At 35.0% G+C, this 19,121-nt stretch overlaps 2 protein-coding genes across 2 annotated transcripts; one reads left to right on the plus strand and one right to left on the minus strand.

The window, feature by feature from the left end:
* The first annotated feature begins 6,754 nt into the window (after positions 1-6,754).
* LOC144566862 (nucleolar GTP-binding protein) lies at positions 6,755-8,111 on the plus strand. The gene has a single exon (XM_078316900.1). The coding sequence runs from the start codon at positions 6,892-6,894 to the stop codon at positions 7,891-7,893; it is 1,002 nt and encodes a 333-aa protein (XP_078173026.1). The 5' UTR covers positions 6,755-6,891; the 3' UTR covers positions 7,894-8,111.
* Positions 8,112-9,879: 1,768 nt separating this feature from the next.
* On the minus strand, positions 9,880-15,096 carry LOC144565897 (inactive TPR repeat-containing thioredoxin TTL3-like). Its single transcript, XM_078315737.1, has 5 exons — positions 13,505-15,096; positions 12,560-12,755; positions 11,957-12,129; positions 11,268-11,601; positions 9,880-10,411 (listed from the first exon to the last, which is right to left on the minus strand). Exons 1-5 carry the CDS (start codon positions 14,488-14,490, stop codon positions 10,247-10,249), a joined length of 1,854 nt encoding a protein of 617 aa, XP_078171863.1. The 5' UTR covers positions 14,491-15,096; the 3' UTR covers positions 9,880-10,246.
* Between the last annotated feature and the right edge of the window lie 4,025 nt (positions 15,097-19,121).

The raw sequence follows: 19,121 nt of genomic DNA on the forward strand, positions 1-19,121 counted from the left end.
GTTGCCTTGCTAAGGTTCTCCGCAACGTGTTGCATACACAACCTGTGCACACACTCGCCAGTATGTGTTGACCAACCGTATTCTTCACGATCAAAAACATATTTTATTCCTTTGTGCTGGTCTGATATTACAGAGAAAAACTTTGTTGGCCCAACCACCCGTCTTCTTAAAAACTGCATAAAGAATCCCCAGTTCTCACCATCCTCTTTCCGAACAATTGCAAACGCCAAAGGCAACAACTGGTTCTCAGCATCATATGCACATGCTATCAGTAGCCTCCCCTCGTAACGGCCAGACATGAAGCATGCATCAATGCTGATAACGGGTCTGATGAATGGCACAGCTTGGATACAAGGACCAAAAGCCCATGCTATGCCCTTGAATTGTTGAACTCCCTCTATTAGTACTCCATTCTTGTCATAAATGGGGCCATGCCACCGCTGAAATACGGTGCCAGGATTTGTACTTGCCATAGCCTGGAGCAATGGTGTCAGATAGTTGTATGAATCCTTCCAACTACCGAATACTCTGCAAATCGCAAGTTCACGACCTCTCCACAACCTGTTATATTTTGGGATTACATGTATGTATTTGTGTCTGACGGCCATAGCCACCGCCTTGATGCTCATCGATGGATCCAACTTAATGTCTGCCTCAATTGCATCGGCAATTAGTGATGCTGTCAGGTTTGAATGGTCTGTCCTTGTGGAAGCAGACTTGCATGTATGAGGTGGTTCACACTTTTTAATTATCCATGCTTCCCCCGAACCCGCAGGGGTTGCATAAAGGCGAAACTCGCAACAAGGGGCATTTTTGCATATCACAACCAATCTTTTTGATTCCCTTTTTTCTAATATACATTCCCAGTTGCCGTGAACGTGAGTCTCGTGAATTTTCTTTACAAGTTCATCTATGTTGGTATAGACTTGCCCTGGGGCAAGTTCACGATTGTATACAACACGAGGACCAAAGAAACTAATGTCAGCCTCTTCAAAAGCTGTGGTATCGTTGAATGTGGCGACAGGATGCCTATTCCCCCGACCCCTGATTGGGAATTTTTCTTCCCTGGACAAACCTGGTACATTTGCATCACCATCTGATAAGTCATCAGATTCCCAAATTCCTTGGTATTCATCTCCAGTTTCCATTTCTCTTTCCGGTATGGCATCAATAGCATCAACATCAATATTAGTATCATTTCGATTAACGGATAACTGTATCGGTACTGACTCTGGTATAGCTGGAAATGTAGGGATTATGGGTGCCTGTCTGGGTGGTGGTGGTGGTGGTACAACTTCAGTAAACTCACAGGAGTTTTGGTACCCCGGGTTGTCATAACAGGGACTGTGGTACCCCTGGTTGTCATGAGGGGAGTGGTGGTACCCCTGGCTGTCATGAGGGGAGTGGTGGTACCCCTGGCTGTCATAAGCCGAATTGTCATAACCTGAAGGTCCAACAGGGGGAGCCCTAGAAGGTCCAGCCCCAGCCGCACTAAAAGGTCTAGCCCCGGCCTGGGGAATCCTCCTGGAATATAAGTCTATCATCGCGACCCCCCTAGACTCAAATTGTTGGTACACAGCCTTCCACAACTCCTCATCTGTTATAGGAAAACTCACAAAGTAAGGTTTACCCGCCCCAGCCCGTTGTGTGTCAATTCGGGTAGCCAATTCTAAGTCATACCGGTTGGGGTTTACACCAGTCTTTTCGTATACTAGTTGCTTAAGTTCAATAAATGTGGTTCTTTCATTAACCTGCAAGCCGAATGAGGCATCTTTCGAGTAATACACGCCCTCTACACCCTTAGTTAGCTTACCGCCCACGTACAGTGCAACCAGCATTTTTTCCTTAACAAACTACATTTAAAAAAAAAATTCATAAGAATTACAGTATAATAGATTCATTATTTTTTGCAATTTAAAAGTTAATTATAATATTAATTAAAGACTAATTTATAGTATTTACATACTGCGGGTATAATAATTATTAATTAAAAATTAAACAGAAAATAATTAAATAAAAAATAAAATACCTGTAGCAATCGCCTCTAAATCGCCTAAAATCGCTTCAAAATCGCCAAAATCGCTCTCTCTTTCTTCTCTGTGGTTTAACAAATGAGACTGTGTGCTGGAGAGAGAGAGAAAGCGTGCTTATAAGACAGCTAGCGGACCGCCAGGGATACTGGCGGTCTGGTCCCTAGTGGACCGCCCAAGCTGTCAGAACTTGAAATTTAAAATTTTAATAAATGCCAAGTCCTTAATTTTTTGACAAATACCCTAAACAAAAAAAACTAAAACTTCACAAATGAAAATATTAAGAAAAAAAATCAGATCTCTAAAAAAAAAAAAAAAAAAAAAAAAAAAAAAAAAAAAAAAAAAAAAAAGTGGACCGCCAGGAATAGTGGCGGTCCGCTATAGAAGTGGACCGCCAGCAACCCTGGCGGTTTGGTTATATTTGAAAAAAATTAGATTTTGAGGTTATTTTTGTAAAAAACTTTTTTTTGTGGGTTATTAATAAAAATGGCCGTAGTTTGATTGTCATTACAACTTTTATAGACTGTCATGAGTCATGACAACTAATTCAGTAGAGAATTTACTATTTAGACAATCATTGCAATTTTTTATTGTATTTTTTTTCTATTTTGAATTTACTGTCATGAGTCATGACAACTATTTTGAATTTACTATTCAGTAGAGAATTTACTAATTCAGTAGAGAATTAATATATTTTTTATACACTGTCATGAGTCTATTTTGAAAAAAAACAAAAACTTTAAGTTATTTAATAATTATTATTCAAAAAGAATTCTCAAAATAGATACAATTTTTTATAAATTAAATGTCCTAGAAGGATCACAATATTTTCTATATTACATAGAAGTGACTTTTGAACCGGGATCAATAACTCAGAATCTAAGCATTTTTATTTTTTTTTCCAATAACACATAAAGAAATATATTAATTTTTCTTACAGCCGCGAAAAATCCGGCCTGAAAAATATTGATCCGGGTTATTTGTTACAGTCTTTCTAATAAATCAAATTATATTGTATTCCATCTATTTTCAAAGAAATATATCCAACATTTCTAATATTTCAATACAAAAAATAAAAAATAAAAACAAATTTCTGTTTTATAAAAAAAAAAAAAAATTCTAGCCCGTGGAAAAATTCCACGGGTAGGGTATTTTTAAAATTGTTACTAAACTTTGGTTATTATTATTAAAATATTTTTTTAATGGAGTAAAAATAAAAATGTCAGCGGTGAGGCCTTCCTCTAAAACATCCCCCCGCCTCCAAAAGAAGAAAAATAAAACGAACAGGAATTGAAAGAAATTAATTAGGTCCTGTTCGGCTGCACAGTGGGAATGAGAATAGGAACAGAAATAGAAAAAGTTTGAACTGAAATTTACTGTTCACGTGAGAAAAAAAAAATTCAATCCGAGTAAATTTTTTTTTCCCACGTGAACAGTATTTTCGGAATTACATCCAAACAGGCCTTTAATAAGGAGCTGCGGCTCCCAACAAAACAGTAAGCTTTAATTAAAGCCTCATTTATGGGGTCCACTTGGCGGGTTGAACATGTTCGTTACATGTCGTTTTCTTAATCTTAAAAAAAAAAAAAAAAAAAAATCACGTGGCAGAACAAACGCTGTATGACGTACAAGGAGTCAAGGAGTAACTTGAGATTAATAAACTTTGTTTTGGCGCACAATTAATGATTCATAAATTGAGAAAACAAATTCATATTTTGTACTAAGTAATATAATATTTTTCTAAAAGATTGTTTCTCGTAATTATTATTTTATTACTAACCATACTCAAAAGTTGAAAAAAAAGACTAATTTAAAAAGAATTATTTTTTATTTCTACTAACTGAACTAGATAAATTTATAGTTAAAAAAAAATGAGCTCGATGTTGTGAATAACATCGGAGAAATGTAAATTTTTGATATTTTTATTTTAACCATCTCCAAAAAAAAAAAAAAAAAAAATCCAAAGAACCAGTTTCTTTTCTTGAAAATTATATTTTTCAATTCAATTGGTGACCTTTTTTTTTATTTAGCAACCCACCGCTTAATTCAGTTGGCGGCTGAGATTGTATTCAATTTTTATCTTAATAATAACCAGAGCAATTTCTAATGACTAGGAGCACTGCTTCCTTAATAATGTACGCATCCACATAATTTTCTTGGTCTTGAAATTAACAAACATAAATTACAACTGTAACATGTTGCCCACAATTGAGATTGTTTACTTAATTAAGCGACAAGTTGTTATATAAAAAAATATATGATCCGCCAATTCAATTGGTAGACCGATATTTGGTCCGCCAATTCAATTGGTGGAGATGGTAAAAATCAAGGTTCTAAATATCTAGTTATAGCTACACAATAGCTGCGCTATAGCTTTTTCGGATCTTAAAAGCTATAACGCTATTAACCACTTTTCTTTTATAATGATTCTAAATAGCTAGCTATGATTGCACTACAGCTTTTTTGAACCTTAAAAGCTATAGCGCTATAATTGCTATCTAGAACCTTGATAAAAAATTGATTTTTATTTTTTTAAATGGTTATTTGGTTTATTTTTTTTTAGAGATGGTAAACATAAGAATTTCGGTGTAAATTCACAGCTTCCATAATATGTTTCGAAAATTTCCACAAAAGATGCTACTTTAATAAAAAAAATTATTTTTAAAATGCTACAGATAAAAATGGCACGATGATTCATAACATATTTTGTTGCACACAGGTGGGCACAGAAGACTCCTACCGTGCTGACCAAATGCAGTATTTTCAAAAGGTAATTTAGTTAGGCTTTTATTAGTTATAGCCTTATAGGCTTATAGCAAAATATATATACTCTCTTTAAAGCGGTGGTTATTTAAAAAGCGTAATAATGACTTTGTGTTAGTCTAATTAATAGAAAGGATATTTTAAAACATTGTTGAATTAAATGAGCTACCTATATATCATATCAAGGAGATTTATGTAGGCCCAAACAATTATCAAGAGATGTTATATTGAATATTGTTATCCAACAAAAATATAACAAAAGCATAAAAGAAAAACGACCTCACCCGTGAGGCCGTGATCATCATCCAAAAGCAAATCCACGACCACGAGTGAGAAAAGAAAAGAAAAGAAAATAAAATAAGCAAAGAGAAGAATTGATAATTGATTATCCTCTCCCATTCAATATCCCCCTCTTGTTACTGATATTGCGAATGTCATGCAGAAATCAGACTAGAAGACTTACAGATTGTATCTCGCTTGTAATTTTAAAACATATAATAGTTTAAAATATAGATTAAATAAGAAAGTTAATCACTTGACATAAAAATTATCTAATAATCTTAGCAAAAAATTTTAAATCAAATAAAATAAATTTCAGATAAGAAAAGAGTTTACTATAATCTAGTGATTAAGTAGTTAGTTATCTGTAATATTCAATATTATGTTAAAAAAATTATTAATAATTGAAAATGTTCAAATAATTATGATGCTTCAATATATCTCAATTTAAAATTTTAAAACTCAAACTCAAAATAAAACCACTATATATGATCTAAGGTTATTTTTGTTTTGTGTATACAAAATATTAAAAAATATATATGACTCTTAAAATTTTCTTTGATGTGAATCAACACTTTGTAAGAATTAATACTGTGGATAACATAATGGATATTCACTTTTTAAACATTTCAAGTAATTCATTATTTTTACTTACATGTGCGAAATTAGATTTAATAATCAAATTATTTTGTTTTGTATCTGTAAACAAAATTGAGTAAGCCTAGGGTGTGATGTGCTCACAGGATCTCTTGAGTGAGCAAATTTCTTCTGTTGTTAGATTCTTTTAAAATTCCTGTTATCACATATTCGTTGATAAACAAGATAGGACGAAAATTTTAAATTTTTTTCTCTATCAGTGAGAAGAAATCTGCTCACTGACTATGAGCACGTCATACCCTAGCCTTACTCAACAAAATTTAATTAATCCAATTTTGTTTGTTTTAAGAAGCAATATTAAGTATATTAAGTACAATAATACATTTTATCTCAAATGAAAAAAAGCCTAATACAAAAAATATATCTATAGAGATATTTTGCATTTGTTACTCATGAATCTTTTTTTATTAAAAAAAATTAAGTCCTGTTTTTGTTTTCAGGAAACACAATCTTTATCCATTATTTTTTGTTTAAATAATTTATATAATTTTATTTTTATATAAAGAACACAATTTATCATATTGATTTCAAATGATAAACCAAAATCGTTAAAACCGATGTGCTTCACGAGCATGCATTTAAATGCAGAATTTATAAAATTCTAAATTAATTTAAAAATCAAGCAGTAAAAAAAAATTTGCAAGTTAATTTTAATGCAATCATTCTCCATCACTTTTTAACCCATCGATTTTATACTAAATTAAATCGAATATTTATAAATTTTGCACGTAAATCCATCACTCGTGATTCGTGAAATAGACCGGTTTCAATAGTTTAATTTTGTTATTTAAAATCAATACCTGTATTTACAAATACTTTTAATTTATAATTTCAAATATTTTTATTTAGTTTTCTTTAAACATAAAAATTTCCTTTAAACTGTAGTGCAACTTTTTATTACAACTCGAGGCCTGACCTTGGAGGGAAAAACAGGGTAAACTTCTGGGAGAAATAAAATCTCTCTTTATTTAAAAGAAAAGCGTCATTTTTCGAGCCAGCCAGCCTAAAGGCAAGGAAAGCTGGCGAGACCTTCCTTTTAAACTGCTACCATCCCCATTCCTTCCTCTCTCTCTCTCTCCAAAGCACAAGTCAGAACCTTACTCAGTACTACTACTAAAACAGAGACTCAGAGAGACAGAGAAACAGAGGAGCACACAATTCCATGAAAGGAAAGCTCGTGACACAAGCACCAAACAATGGGGGAAACCAAACTGATCTCTTGGTGTGTTTCCCTTCCAGAGCTCACTTAGCTCTCATGCCAAAGGCTATATGCAGCCCATCTCGACCGCATGAATTTCCGAAGCGGCACCACCACCGTCACACAACCAAGCCGACGACAACCAAACGCACTAGTGGGTCCTCGCGCGACCGCTCTAGCCCTCTTTTTAAGAGCAAAACCAGGGATTCTGGCCCGGAATTGGATGAACCAACATCGCCTAAAGTTACATGTGCTGGACAGATCAAGGTTCGGCCAAGTAAACCCCGATCGAGCAACGCCAGTTCCCGGCCAAGTGCTGAGAACAAGAACTGGATTTCTGTCATGGAAGAGATTGAGAGGATACGCAAGGACGGGAAGAAGAAGCCCGGCAGTTGGTGGGAAGCAGTCGGGATAAAAAAGGATGCTTCACAGCTTTTTAGCTCTTTTCATGGCCTCAGGTTCAACATGGGTTGCTTCGGTTCTTTTGCTGGTTCGATCGATTGTACATCTGACGAAGAGGAGGATGTAGGATCGAGGGGTACGAGAGAAGAGGAGACGAGTGGCTCTCAAGATGTGTTCTCTAAATGGTTTATGCTGATCGAAGAGAACCAACATATTGAATTGAAGGAAGACATAGTGCAAAATGATGAAGAAGAGGATGAGGATGAAGAAAGCGAAGAGAAAGATGAGGCTGTCCCGCCACCGAATGCGCTTCTTCTGATGAGGTGTCGGTCGGCACCAGCTAAGGGTTTGTCAAACAGAGCAGAGGAGTTGGAAACAGAGGAGACGAGGACTGCAAACAAGGCAAAAGAAGAAGAGAAGGAGAGAGAGAAGGAGAAGGAGAAGCTTGTTGTAATGAGATGTGCACCAGATTTCTTCAAAGTTTCCATGGATATAGCGAAAGAAACTTGGGTTGTAGGAGGAGAGATGGATCTCTTGGCGAGGAGTCAGAGCTGGAAGAGATGATTTATTACTGTGAAATTGATGCAAGTATGTATGCTACTAAATGATTTTCTTTTTTCTTTTTACTACTAGTATTTTCTAATTTTGTTTATGGTGAGGTTTGAAATACTTGCTTGGGAATGTTTGCTTTTTTTTTTAAATGCATAGTAATGGCTGGAACAGGGATATATAATCCAACAAAAATGTACAGAGAATTTCCAACATTTGGCTTTATTTCTTCCTGTTTTTTTTTTAACATATATATGTATATATATTTAAATTTGGTAACTTTTGTTTGGAATCAAAATTGATTGAAGGGAATACATGGCGTGTGCGTGTGTGCACGCATCCATCCGTGTCGGGTCTTCTTCTTTTGCGCTGTAAAAGTACATTTTTACAGCCCAATAATATAATACAATACCGGTACGTAGCTCATCCTTTTGCATTGAATTTTTTTATAGAAAAAATTCAAGGAAAAAGACATGATGAAACCGAGAAATGGGAATGATGAAAAGGGTCTGATTGATTATAAAAGGGTGTTAAAAAGGCTACCGTTTAAGAAAATAACCATGATGCTTAGTGATGATTTTGATATGGGATTTTTAAAAAGAAATTATATAGGTTGGCAATTCATGCACCTATCCCTCACAATGAAATTGCAACCGTTGTCCGTTGCTGCTTGTCAATTCATCAACTGATATAATAAATAATAACAGAACCATACAAAACCATCGACTTCATAACATAACTTATTACGGTGACAATATGAATACAAATTAATAGTCGCTCACAATATGAATTGATTGATTAGATAGATCAAGGATATGTGAACTCATATTTATTGAAGAAAAAACTTAGGCGAGAGAAGTGGGGGAGGGTGAAGGTGGCAGCATTTTCTCATTAAAAAATTGGAAAAAAAGAACAAAAGAGAAGTTTAATTAATGGTGAAGCAAGTGTATTAGGTGTACGTACTATGTGATGAACTTGAGTAGGGGTTCTGATTTGTGGGCCCAACAGGCTGGCTTAGTGGAGTTTAGCATGCCAAGCCTTTAGGAAAGAAAGATGCTACTTCTCTTTCTAAACTAATCTCGACAGAGAAAAAAAGAAGAAAAAGAAGGCTTCTCTTTCATGCCCATGCATTGGGTTCCTTTATTTATGTTAATTTTAATTGTTGAAATTAATATTTAATTCATTATCTTGCTAGGCTGGATGGCGGTTTTATAAAATGATTATGTTGTTGCACTGATATCAGACGTCATGTTCAGTATTATATGCATTATTCTGGTATATTTAGAGGCAAACAGAATTAGAATATGATTGAATAACAGAATAATTATATTGGGGTTAGAATTGTGAAAATTGAATATGGCTGTATTGCATTGGAACCAAAACTATGTTAAAAAAAAATTAAACGGAAACTCCTCAACTGAAAATCAGCTGGATTAGGTATTGAGAATAAAAAAAATGCTGGTATTTAATTTGTTCCAACTAGCATGAATGTGCTTCTAATGATAAATCAGTTGAATAGAGACATTCTAAAGAAAAGAGAGAACATATGTCATACAAATACAACTGGGAAACCCAAATAAACATGAATTCCTGTCAGGAATTTTTGTGTTTTAATGCAAACACGCTTACGGGCTTCAATTAAAAAAAAGATTACAATAATAAGAAATAAATCTGGATATAATTGTCAGAGAATTGCATTAGATTCGTAGTGGTGCTGGTGCAGCTTGCTAGTACTAAAAGTTCATAAAACATTTGTCCGGTACACAACTGTACTGGTAAAGCATTTTATCACTGGAACCAATGTGTACTATAAGCATCTCTTCATATGCTTTAATTATTCTTTTTTTGTACTTACTTTTCAGCACAAAAGGAATCACAAAAGAAACTTTTTTCTTTGTTTCTAACTAATTTTGACTCATTGCATAATCACCTCAGCTCCTTTTATTGCACATTTTTCATTAGGAAACTCTTGAAGGGTATGTGAGAAATTAACCCTTTTCATTAACCAACAATTTAAACCCCAAGCTAATATTTCAAAAACATAAAAGAAAATAAAGAAGCAAAAGAACAAATAACCGAACAAGAAGAACTAATATGTACACTGTTATAGTATCAATGAAAACAAGAATATTGCAAAAAGAAGAAAAGAATACAAACCAAACTTTTTGCAAAAAAATGAAGAAGCAGATCTGGCTTTGCAGATGTGCTCAAAATTTGTTCTTTTGCCCCAAACCCGTAAAAAAAGAAACCAAAAAAAAAAAAATCAAACATGTCATTAAATCACAGTTTGTCGCCACAAAAGGGAAGAAGAAACACTACATACATTGGCTAATTAAATAAGAAAAAAAGAAAAGAAAAGAAATATACATTAATCGGGTGAATGAGCGATCAGAGAACTATCTTTTGTTTCTTCTCCTCGTTTCTTATTCAATTCTTCTTCGGCTTCTGCTAAGCCCTTGCTCACCTCTTCATTTCCTGGCATCTCTTGCATCAAAATCTGGTAATCTTTTATACATGCCTCCCATTTCTCCAGCTTTTTAAAGAGAAAAAATAAGAAAAAGAAAATGAAATTAGAGAACACATTGAATTGCAGACATGTTCATAGGTTTTGCACATCTCTTTGGATAACAAATTGAAGAATAAACATACAAATGAGTGAGGCTATGGTACTATGCATAGCCTTGATTGGTCCGTATTGATGGATCAATATCTTTGTTTTTAAAGTCCAAACGGTCAATCTGAATCATTAAACATGATCTCCTTATAAAAATATATGTGCATACTAAATTTTATATTTTTTAGAATTTGTTTTTACTATTTTTTTAGATATGTTGAAAATTACTACTTTTAGATCAAGTAATTTTCTACCTATCTAAAAAATAGTAAAAAATTTCTAAAAGACGTAAAATTTGATTTAAAGTACATTTCATATGGTTATCATGTTGAATGGTTCAGATCAACTGTTTGGACTTTGAAAACAAAGATATTGATGCATAGTACGGACCAATCCGCGCTACGCATAGTACCATAGCCTCACTCAAAGAAGAATATATTTGTGCAAGGAAAGAAAAAGGAGCACCCTGTATTTTGTAAGGCATGCTTAATTTGCTCTTAAGGGAAGAAAATGAAATGATCTTGGCCACCAGATTGGCAAAAAACAACTGGGCTACGACCCACATGGCGTCTGCTAAAATTGGATACCCATTTTTCAACTGTCTACCTTTTTTCAAGACATTAGACCTTTATTTAGTTTTTTGGGTTTTTAGAGTTATTTGGGATGTGCACTAAATGACTTTATGAATCATGAAGGGATCATCAAAATATATTCAAACAGTGAATGCTCATAAATATATCTGCAAAAAAAAACTGGTACTGTACAGTAATAATACCTTTGCATTGCAATCAGCTCGTCGGAGCCGTGCCTTGCTATAAGCTGGCCTAACTGATAGTGCTGCATTGCAATCGTCAACGGCTTTTTGGTAATTTTCTAGTTTCGACTGACAAGCAGCCCGATTGCATAAGAGCACGGAATTACTCGGTTCGTAGCCCAGGCCTTCGCCGTATGATATGCATGCCTCAAGAAACCGTGACGCCTTGAAGTGGTTGTTGCCTCTTGACCGAGCCGATGCAACAGATTTTGTTCTTTTGACCAGGTTTGCTATTTCTCGGTTGCCGGGGTCAATTTGAGAGGCTGTAGTAGCATTTTTAACCGCATCTTCAAATCTGTTAACATAGGGAAGAAAAATTGATGAGCCTGTTGAAGCAGTTGTAAATGCCACAAGAATAAAATAAACACATTTTTTAGCAAATTTGTACTTCATTATAGCAAATTTTAGTTTAATTTGCACTATATTGTGCTCAAACCATTTTTTATTGTAAATGTCACTTTTCATTGACAATATTATCTTGAGACTATCAAGTTACTTTAAAGTTTTTATGGATGTAACTAAAAAAAAAGGGCAAAATGGTCATATTACAGCAAATGAATCTAAAAGAGAAGTTCTACATGTTACGGTTTCTGGGATTTAAAACACACCAGAAACATTAATTTTTCTTCCAAGAAGAAAGAAAATAAAACCTGCCGACCGCCATATCCACCTGAGCTTGCACCATTAAAACAAATGCATTGGCAATGGTACCGAAAAACTTAGTTGATTCGTTGACATCGAACTTGGGTGCATCAATCAGCACTGATTCAGCCTCGTCATGGTTTTGAAGTTTAATCAGAGCCTCTGCTTGAAATGCAAATACCTTTCAGAGAGCAAAATACTATCAGTACACAAGTAAATATATCCCCAAAGAGAAGGGCATGTTTCGGGTAGGCTCGCAACATTTCAAATCAAGCATTATCACCCTTCCAAAAATAAAAAGTATCACACATGATATGCTTCTTCAAAGAGTAAATCCTTCTGAGCATGATCATTGAGTTATCATTCTGTAGTGATACCTTTGTACTCTTTTAAATATTTTATTTTGCCCTAGAAACTTCACTTACTCGGTCACTCTTGCCTCTTGAAGATTTGAATAAGATAAAGAGTATTTTTTTGGAAAAAAATTTCAAATTTTCGAGAGGAACAAATAAGAAACTTAGTCATACCAGAGCACTGCCCACACACACACAAACTAATACAAGAGTAATATTACATTTTTCCTGTCTTTTCCTAAGATTAAGACCGAGTACCTGAGGAGCAGAATCGGCGCCATCCACAATAGCAGATTTGGCCTCCTTTGTCACACTCACCCAATCCTTAAGCTTACGTGCTTCGTTGCATTTCGCAATTCGGTTCTTCACTGACTGGGCTCTAGAAATGTCAGTGTTAGTGGCTTCTTTTGCTGACAGTTTGTAGTGGTGGATGGCTTTGTCGGGGTCTCCTAATCTGAAATCGAGCATTTTTTTATTATGATAAGGTACATGTATCTCTACAAAATAATTGTCTGGAAATAACACTGATCATGTCTGGCCTGAACTTGAAACAACTCCACTCGACAGAGGAAACTAAGTTTGATGATTGATTGCATATTGGTAAAAAAGAAGCAATACTACAAGAAATTCAGAAGCTTTTAGGTGGCAATACTATAGCCCTCCTTGTCAGACATTCTGAGAATTATTTTCAGGGAAGCAGGAGCATGTTGCTAACTTGCTATGCAACAGAGAGCTCACAGGAACAATCTATCAAACACCTTGTGTGCAAAGTGATATAAAGTCGTTATTAACGGTAACCCTGAAGAAAGAATGGGGAGTAACCGCCATGCACAAGCACATCTGATCTCAACAAAATAAAGCAGTTGAATAATTTGCTTAATTACCTATATTATACATAGGCAGATTGAAATGCCCGAATTCGACTATGAAATTTTGGGGGCAAAGTTGAGAAAATATTAATAAAGTTACAACACCAGATCTAATCATGGGTTATTTTGGGCCTCCTTTTTACCCCATCTCAGCTCTGCTCTGATCCAGCCCAGAATATTTTAGTGTTTGGGTTCTGCAATGGATTACAAAAATTTGGATGTCCAACCAAATCGCATGAAATAAAAAGATTGTAATTTCTGTCCATGCACCATTTTTGTTATTCCTCACTGAAGGTAAATTTAAATGAATACCAAAGTCTAAATCCACATTTACCTGAGGTACAAATTGGCGAGCCTATGGTGCGCACGGTGGTAGGAGGAATCGATCCTGACGGCCTCCTTGCACTCTGTTACAGCTTCTAGAAGCTGGCCGAGCCCCGTCAAAGCCGCGGCCTTGTTGCTCCAATACGCTGCCTTCTTCGGATCCATTACAATCGCTCTATCATACAATGCCAATGCCTCGGCATATCTCCCTTGCTTGTATTCCTCGTTCCCCATTTCTTTCAACTCCTCTGGACTGAGGCGTCTTGACAGCACTCTACAAAGCTCTGGGTTCGTCTCTGCTTCCTCCCGTGCCGGCGCATTCTCTATTGGCAGCGCAACACTTCTCGGGATGCCGTTGCCATTCATGACATTGCCATTGTTGGTTCTATTCAAGTTGGTGCCACCTTGTTGGTAACCAGCATTAGCTGCATTGCTGTGTCTATTCGGGTTGTGGCCGCCATGATGGTCTATTTCATTGACATTAGCAAATCTATTTGGAATTTGGCTACCGAGATTACCCAGGCTCCCGTGAATCATCATGTTACCTGATGTGGCACGCATCAAGCCGCTAACGCCCTTCACCTTGTGCCGATCGTGAATCATTTTATCGAGCTCTGCGGCGAGGCCAGTATAACCTGGGGACACAGGAGGTTTCGACTCGGGCTGCTTTTGGCCCATCGGTTTTTGCTGAACAGGATATCTTGCTGGTACCAGGGATGTTTCGGTACCAGCGTGCGGCAATGCCGGGGGCACGTAGAGCTTCGGTGGGGCCACAGAAGAGGTTACAGCAAAGCCGGGTCCAGGTCGTCTACGTGAGCTGTTTGCACTCGAGACCTCGTTGGTCATGCTCTGAGAGTTCTGCAAGGAGGCTGATCTTGATGAGGCCTTGGAACCCTCGTCGGGGTCAAATCGGGGGATGGATGTCGCCGACACCGAGCGCTTGCGCCTGAACATGCCGAACATAGAGCACCCCGACGGTGCCTTCTCGTCCCCCATTTTTGCTCCTCCTTTAATTGTAATAAAAATACAACTATAGTTTTGTTTCCATGAAGGAGGAAGGAAAATTGGAGAGGGAATTGAGGGATGTTTATGATGACTTATTTTTATTTTATTTTTCTTGAAGGGGGGAAGGGGGAGGGGGTTAGTGCGCTTTCATGAATTTTCTCTAATTTCCTTTTTTTTTTCCTCTGAAATAATGTGATGGAGAAGCCAATGTTGTTGCAGGGGAATTATATGGCATCATAAATTAATGTCTACGTGGCGCCAATGGAGGGATGAAATTGAGAGCTGAGTGTGATTGGGTTGACACAAGGTACCAGTTATACGTAACAACAAAAGAAAAGAAAAATCACAGTAAATAAATGGGGTGAAAGCTCTGTTTTTTTTTTTTTTTAATTAACAATGGGGATATCAAAATTTTGAAGCTCAATCCAAGCAGAAAAAAAGGAGTGGCTGATTGATTTAAATATTGATTTGAATTCTCGGAATAATTTTCGGGATGGTACTGAGATGAAAAGAGAAAGAAGAGGAGGTAAGCGCTGGATCACGGCTGGAAAGGAAAAGGGAAGTTGCATTTCTTAGAATATTTTTCTAAGTTTAGAGCTGTGTATTTCAGACAGTTGGTGGTGGTTTTCCCAGTTTTGTATTCTTGAGAAGAAAATAATAATAATAAAATTATATTGGGTTTTTCGTTGGGTTTCAATTTTTTTCAATTATTTTTTTCGTCTCAAAATTAGGAGCTTAATGGAGTGACTAGGTTCAGCTCCTCACGTAGGTGTGGTGCCTCGCACGTACACAAACCAAATTGCCCAGCTGTATTTTTATTTCTTTTTTCTTGCTCTGATTTTTTTTTTTTTTCTATATTTCTGGACTGGATGGAGAGATAGCAAGTACTCTTGGCATAAAAAATGGATAAGATGGCTAATACTAACTTTTTTTTCATTTTTTTTTGTCTGTGGGTGACAAAAGTCACAGAATAGATAATTCAAATTCAGGTATAAACATGTTCTGTCAATTTTATTTTTAGTTAGTCTCAACAATTAAATGTTTATATATATATGTTTCCTTTAAATCCATTTTCCATTTGTAGGCAGGTGGCAAGTGCAGGTTGTAATTTATGGGTGTCACCAGGATCAACTATGTGTAACTATTATCCTTTCAACATTTTGCATTGAGCGACAGAAATAATGTTGTATTATATTTGACAGGCAAGTTTTGGCAAAACAAAAAAATGAAAACTTTTCAAGACATGCAATGTTGGGGGTAGGGGTGCACAAAAAATTCGAGATTCGTGATTCGATTCGAGTTCGATTTGAAAAAGTTCGAAAATAATTCGATTCGAAAGTAATTCGGTTCGAAATTAATTCAAACCAGTTTGATTCGAAATTAATTCAAACCAGTTTGATTCGAAATTAATTCAATTTCGAATTCGAACTAGGCCCAATTCGATTCGTGTGGTTCGCGAATCTGGGCAAGTTCGATTCGTTCACGCTGTAGTGCGGAACCAGGCCCAATTCATTTACGCTGTAGTTCAATTCGTAGGCCCAATTCGTTTATGCTGTAGCTAATCTTGGCGCATTCAATGCGTACCAGCGAATCGTGGGCAAATTCCTGTGAGCGCATTCAATGCATGGGGCCCACTTTTCTGAAGTTGGAAATAAACCTGCTGCGATTCCATATCCCTCCCTTCAAATTTTAAAATGCACAAATCTCAAAGAGGAGTTACCTTTTATGTACAAATCTCTAAACAAATGAAGGAAGGAATTTGGAATCGCAGCAGATTTATTTCCCCTGAAGTTGCAAGCCCGAAAACCTCTTCTCCCCTCCCTCCTCGCTCTTCTTCCATGAATTCGGAGCTTTAAGCGTTAAGCTTTTCAATTTAAGCTTTAAAATCGCTCTTATTTCATGAAATCGCAGCAGATTTATTTCCCTTTAAGCTTTCAATTTCGAACTAATTTCGAATCAAATCGAACTAGTTCGAATTATACCGAACCAAATTCGAACTAGCATTTTAGGTTTGAAATCTATTTCAATTTCGAACTGAGTTCGGTTCGAAATAATTTCGAATTCAAATTCGGTCTAATTCGATTTGGTTCGGTTCATTTGCAGCCCTAGTTGGGGGACAACCCATCAAACCTGAGAAATTATATTAATCATAAATTTATTTGATCTTCACTACCAAGCTTTCAAAAAAGATAAATTTATTTGATGATCGTGACAACAGATGTTACAGTTATCGAAATAAAAAATTAAAATTAATATATCGTAAATAAATTATTTAGCAAATTTAATTTAACTTAAAATCGATTGATTATCTATCAAAAGGTTGAATTTTATCCGCACTTAATCAGTGACCAATCAACTTGGAAATAACATCAAATTTGACATACAAAAAAAATACTCGTACAACTTACTTTTTTCCTATTAAGATAATAAATTTATCAATTATCATACAAAAATAGTTATCATTATATTCATTCCTTGTTATAAATAAAGAGGAGGGTTCAAATGCCTCCATTTTTTGTGCCTCCACCATGCCTCTATTTTTTAAAACTTTAATAACTCAAAATTTAAAACTTAAAAGTCAAAATAAAACCGTTAGATGTGATCTATGTTATTTTCTCTATGTGCTCATAAAAAATTATCACATTTTAATTTTGCTTTTATGTGAATCAATAAGTTCAAAAATCAACGTCTAGAAATCATCCATATTAATGCATTTTTTACAAGCTCTTGATGACAATTAAAATAAAATTGAAATGTCATAATTTTTTACACGTGCATAAATAAAATGACGTAGATCATATCCAACGGTTTTATTTTGACTTTTAAGTTTTAAATTTTGAGTTATTAAAGTTTTAAAAAATAGAGACATTTGAACCCTCCTCATAAATAAATAGGCAAAATAAAAATTACACTGCCATGCCCATGCCATCTCATATTAAGATGGACTTGGCTCGTCAACCGAACTGGAATGGACCGGTTGTTGGGCCGAATAAGACGAGTAGAATTAGTGTTTCTTTTAGTTTGATTTGAAAATCTATCGCATTCGAACCCAGTAACTGTTTTGTGTTGGTTTATAGATAAAATTGACAAAAAAAAAAAAAAGTAGTACAGTTGATTAGAAAATAAGTTTTTAGAATTGTTGGTTATTTAAAAGTGGAGATTTCAATTTTTCCTCATAACTTTACAGCTTCTTTGTAGTCGTTTATTTCAATACAAATTAAAATTAATTTTGAAGCATCAAGTTCAAACCAGCTCTAATCTGTACATAAAACATAAAGTTGAACAGTAGATACATAAAAACTAATATACATCATGAGAAACCATAAAATCACCAAAAGATTAAAAATTAATTGCTGTAGACATAAAAAAAAAAAGTGGGGTTTCTTGCCACATCTACCCTTCCAAGCATGAATTCGTTCTCCGAGATAACTCAAAATTTGAGTTTGAATCCGGAATTTTCATTGTAAATTAGTTCAGATTTAATTTGATCGGACGGTTGGAATTTCAAACTAAAGTTTTATGTTATGTACCGTAGAGTCTACGAACTCTCCAGTCTCCAAGCATGAGAGTGTCATAAACATCCATTTCAAATAGGCCAGAAATATAGATCAGATGCTTTATAAATAGAGGAGGGTTCAAATGCCTCCATGTTTTTGTGCCTCTATCATGTCTCCATCCCTCTTCATCGTTTTCAAAGTTCAAACAATCGATCCGAACCGCTCAACCTAACCTCCATACTAAAATATATTTGGAGACTAAATTTTATATTTTTAGGAATTTTTTTACTATTTTTTTAGATAGATACAAAAATACTGTTTTTAGATGGTTCAGATTTACTGATTTTGTACCTATCTAAAAAAATTCCTAAAAATATAAAATTTGGTCTCCAAACATATTTTAGTATGGAGGTTAGATTGATCGGTTCGGATCGACTGTTTGAACTTTGAAAATAATGGAGAGAGATAGAGGCATGATGGAGGCACAAAAACATGGAGGCATTTGAACCCTCCTCTTATAAATATAGTGACAACCATCATCATAATTTATTCAAACGTGATTACTTTGATTGCAAATAAAAAAAATGAAAAATGAGAAACATTAACAATGCCAAAGGCAACCTTAATATTCCTTTAATTTTCATGAAATAATATAATTTTAGTATATTAGATAAATTAATCTTTTATCTAAAATTAATCAATTTTCGTGCAAAAACAGCTACTGGAATCCAACAAAATTGCACGAATCCACACCACTTATCCTTCACCACTCTGCAGCTCATCATCTTATTTAATTAATATCCATCCTTTCATAATTTGAAAACCAAAAGGAACTAAAAATTAGTAACATGTAAATAACTCACAAGAGGAGAATTAATATATATATATATAGATGCGCTATGGTGCATTGCAATACATTGAGGGGTTTGTGCATTGGACCATAAATCTAAAATTTAAAATTCAAATGACCGATCCAAACCGTTCATCTTGTTCTCCATATTAATATGTGCTTGGAGACCAAATTTTACATTTTTCTGAATGTTTTTACTATTTATTAAGTATTTTACAAAATTGTTGATCCAACGGTGGCTGCTGATTTTACTGTTTTGTTAAGTCACCGTTGGA

This window comes from Carex rostrata, chromosome 15 (genome assembly GCF_964058835.1).
Source record: "Carex rostrata chromosome 15, lpCarRost1.2, whole genome shotgun sequence".
Lineage (NCBI taxonomy): Eukaryota > Viridiplantae > Streptophyta > Magnoliopsida > Poales > Cyperaceae > Carex > Carex rostrata.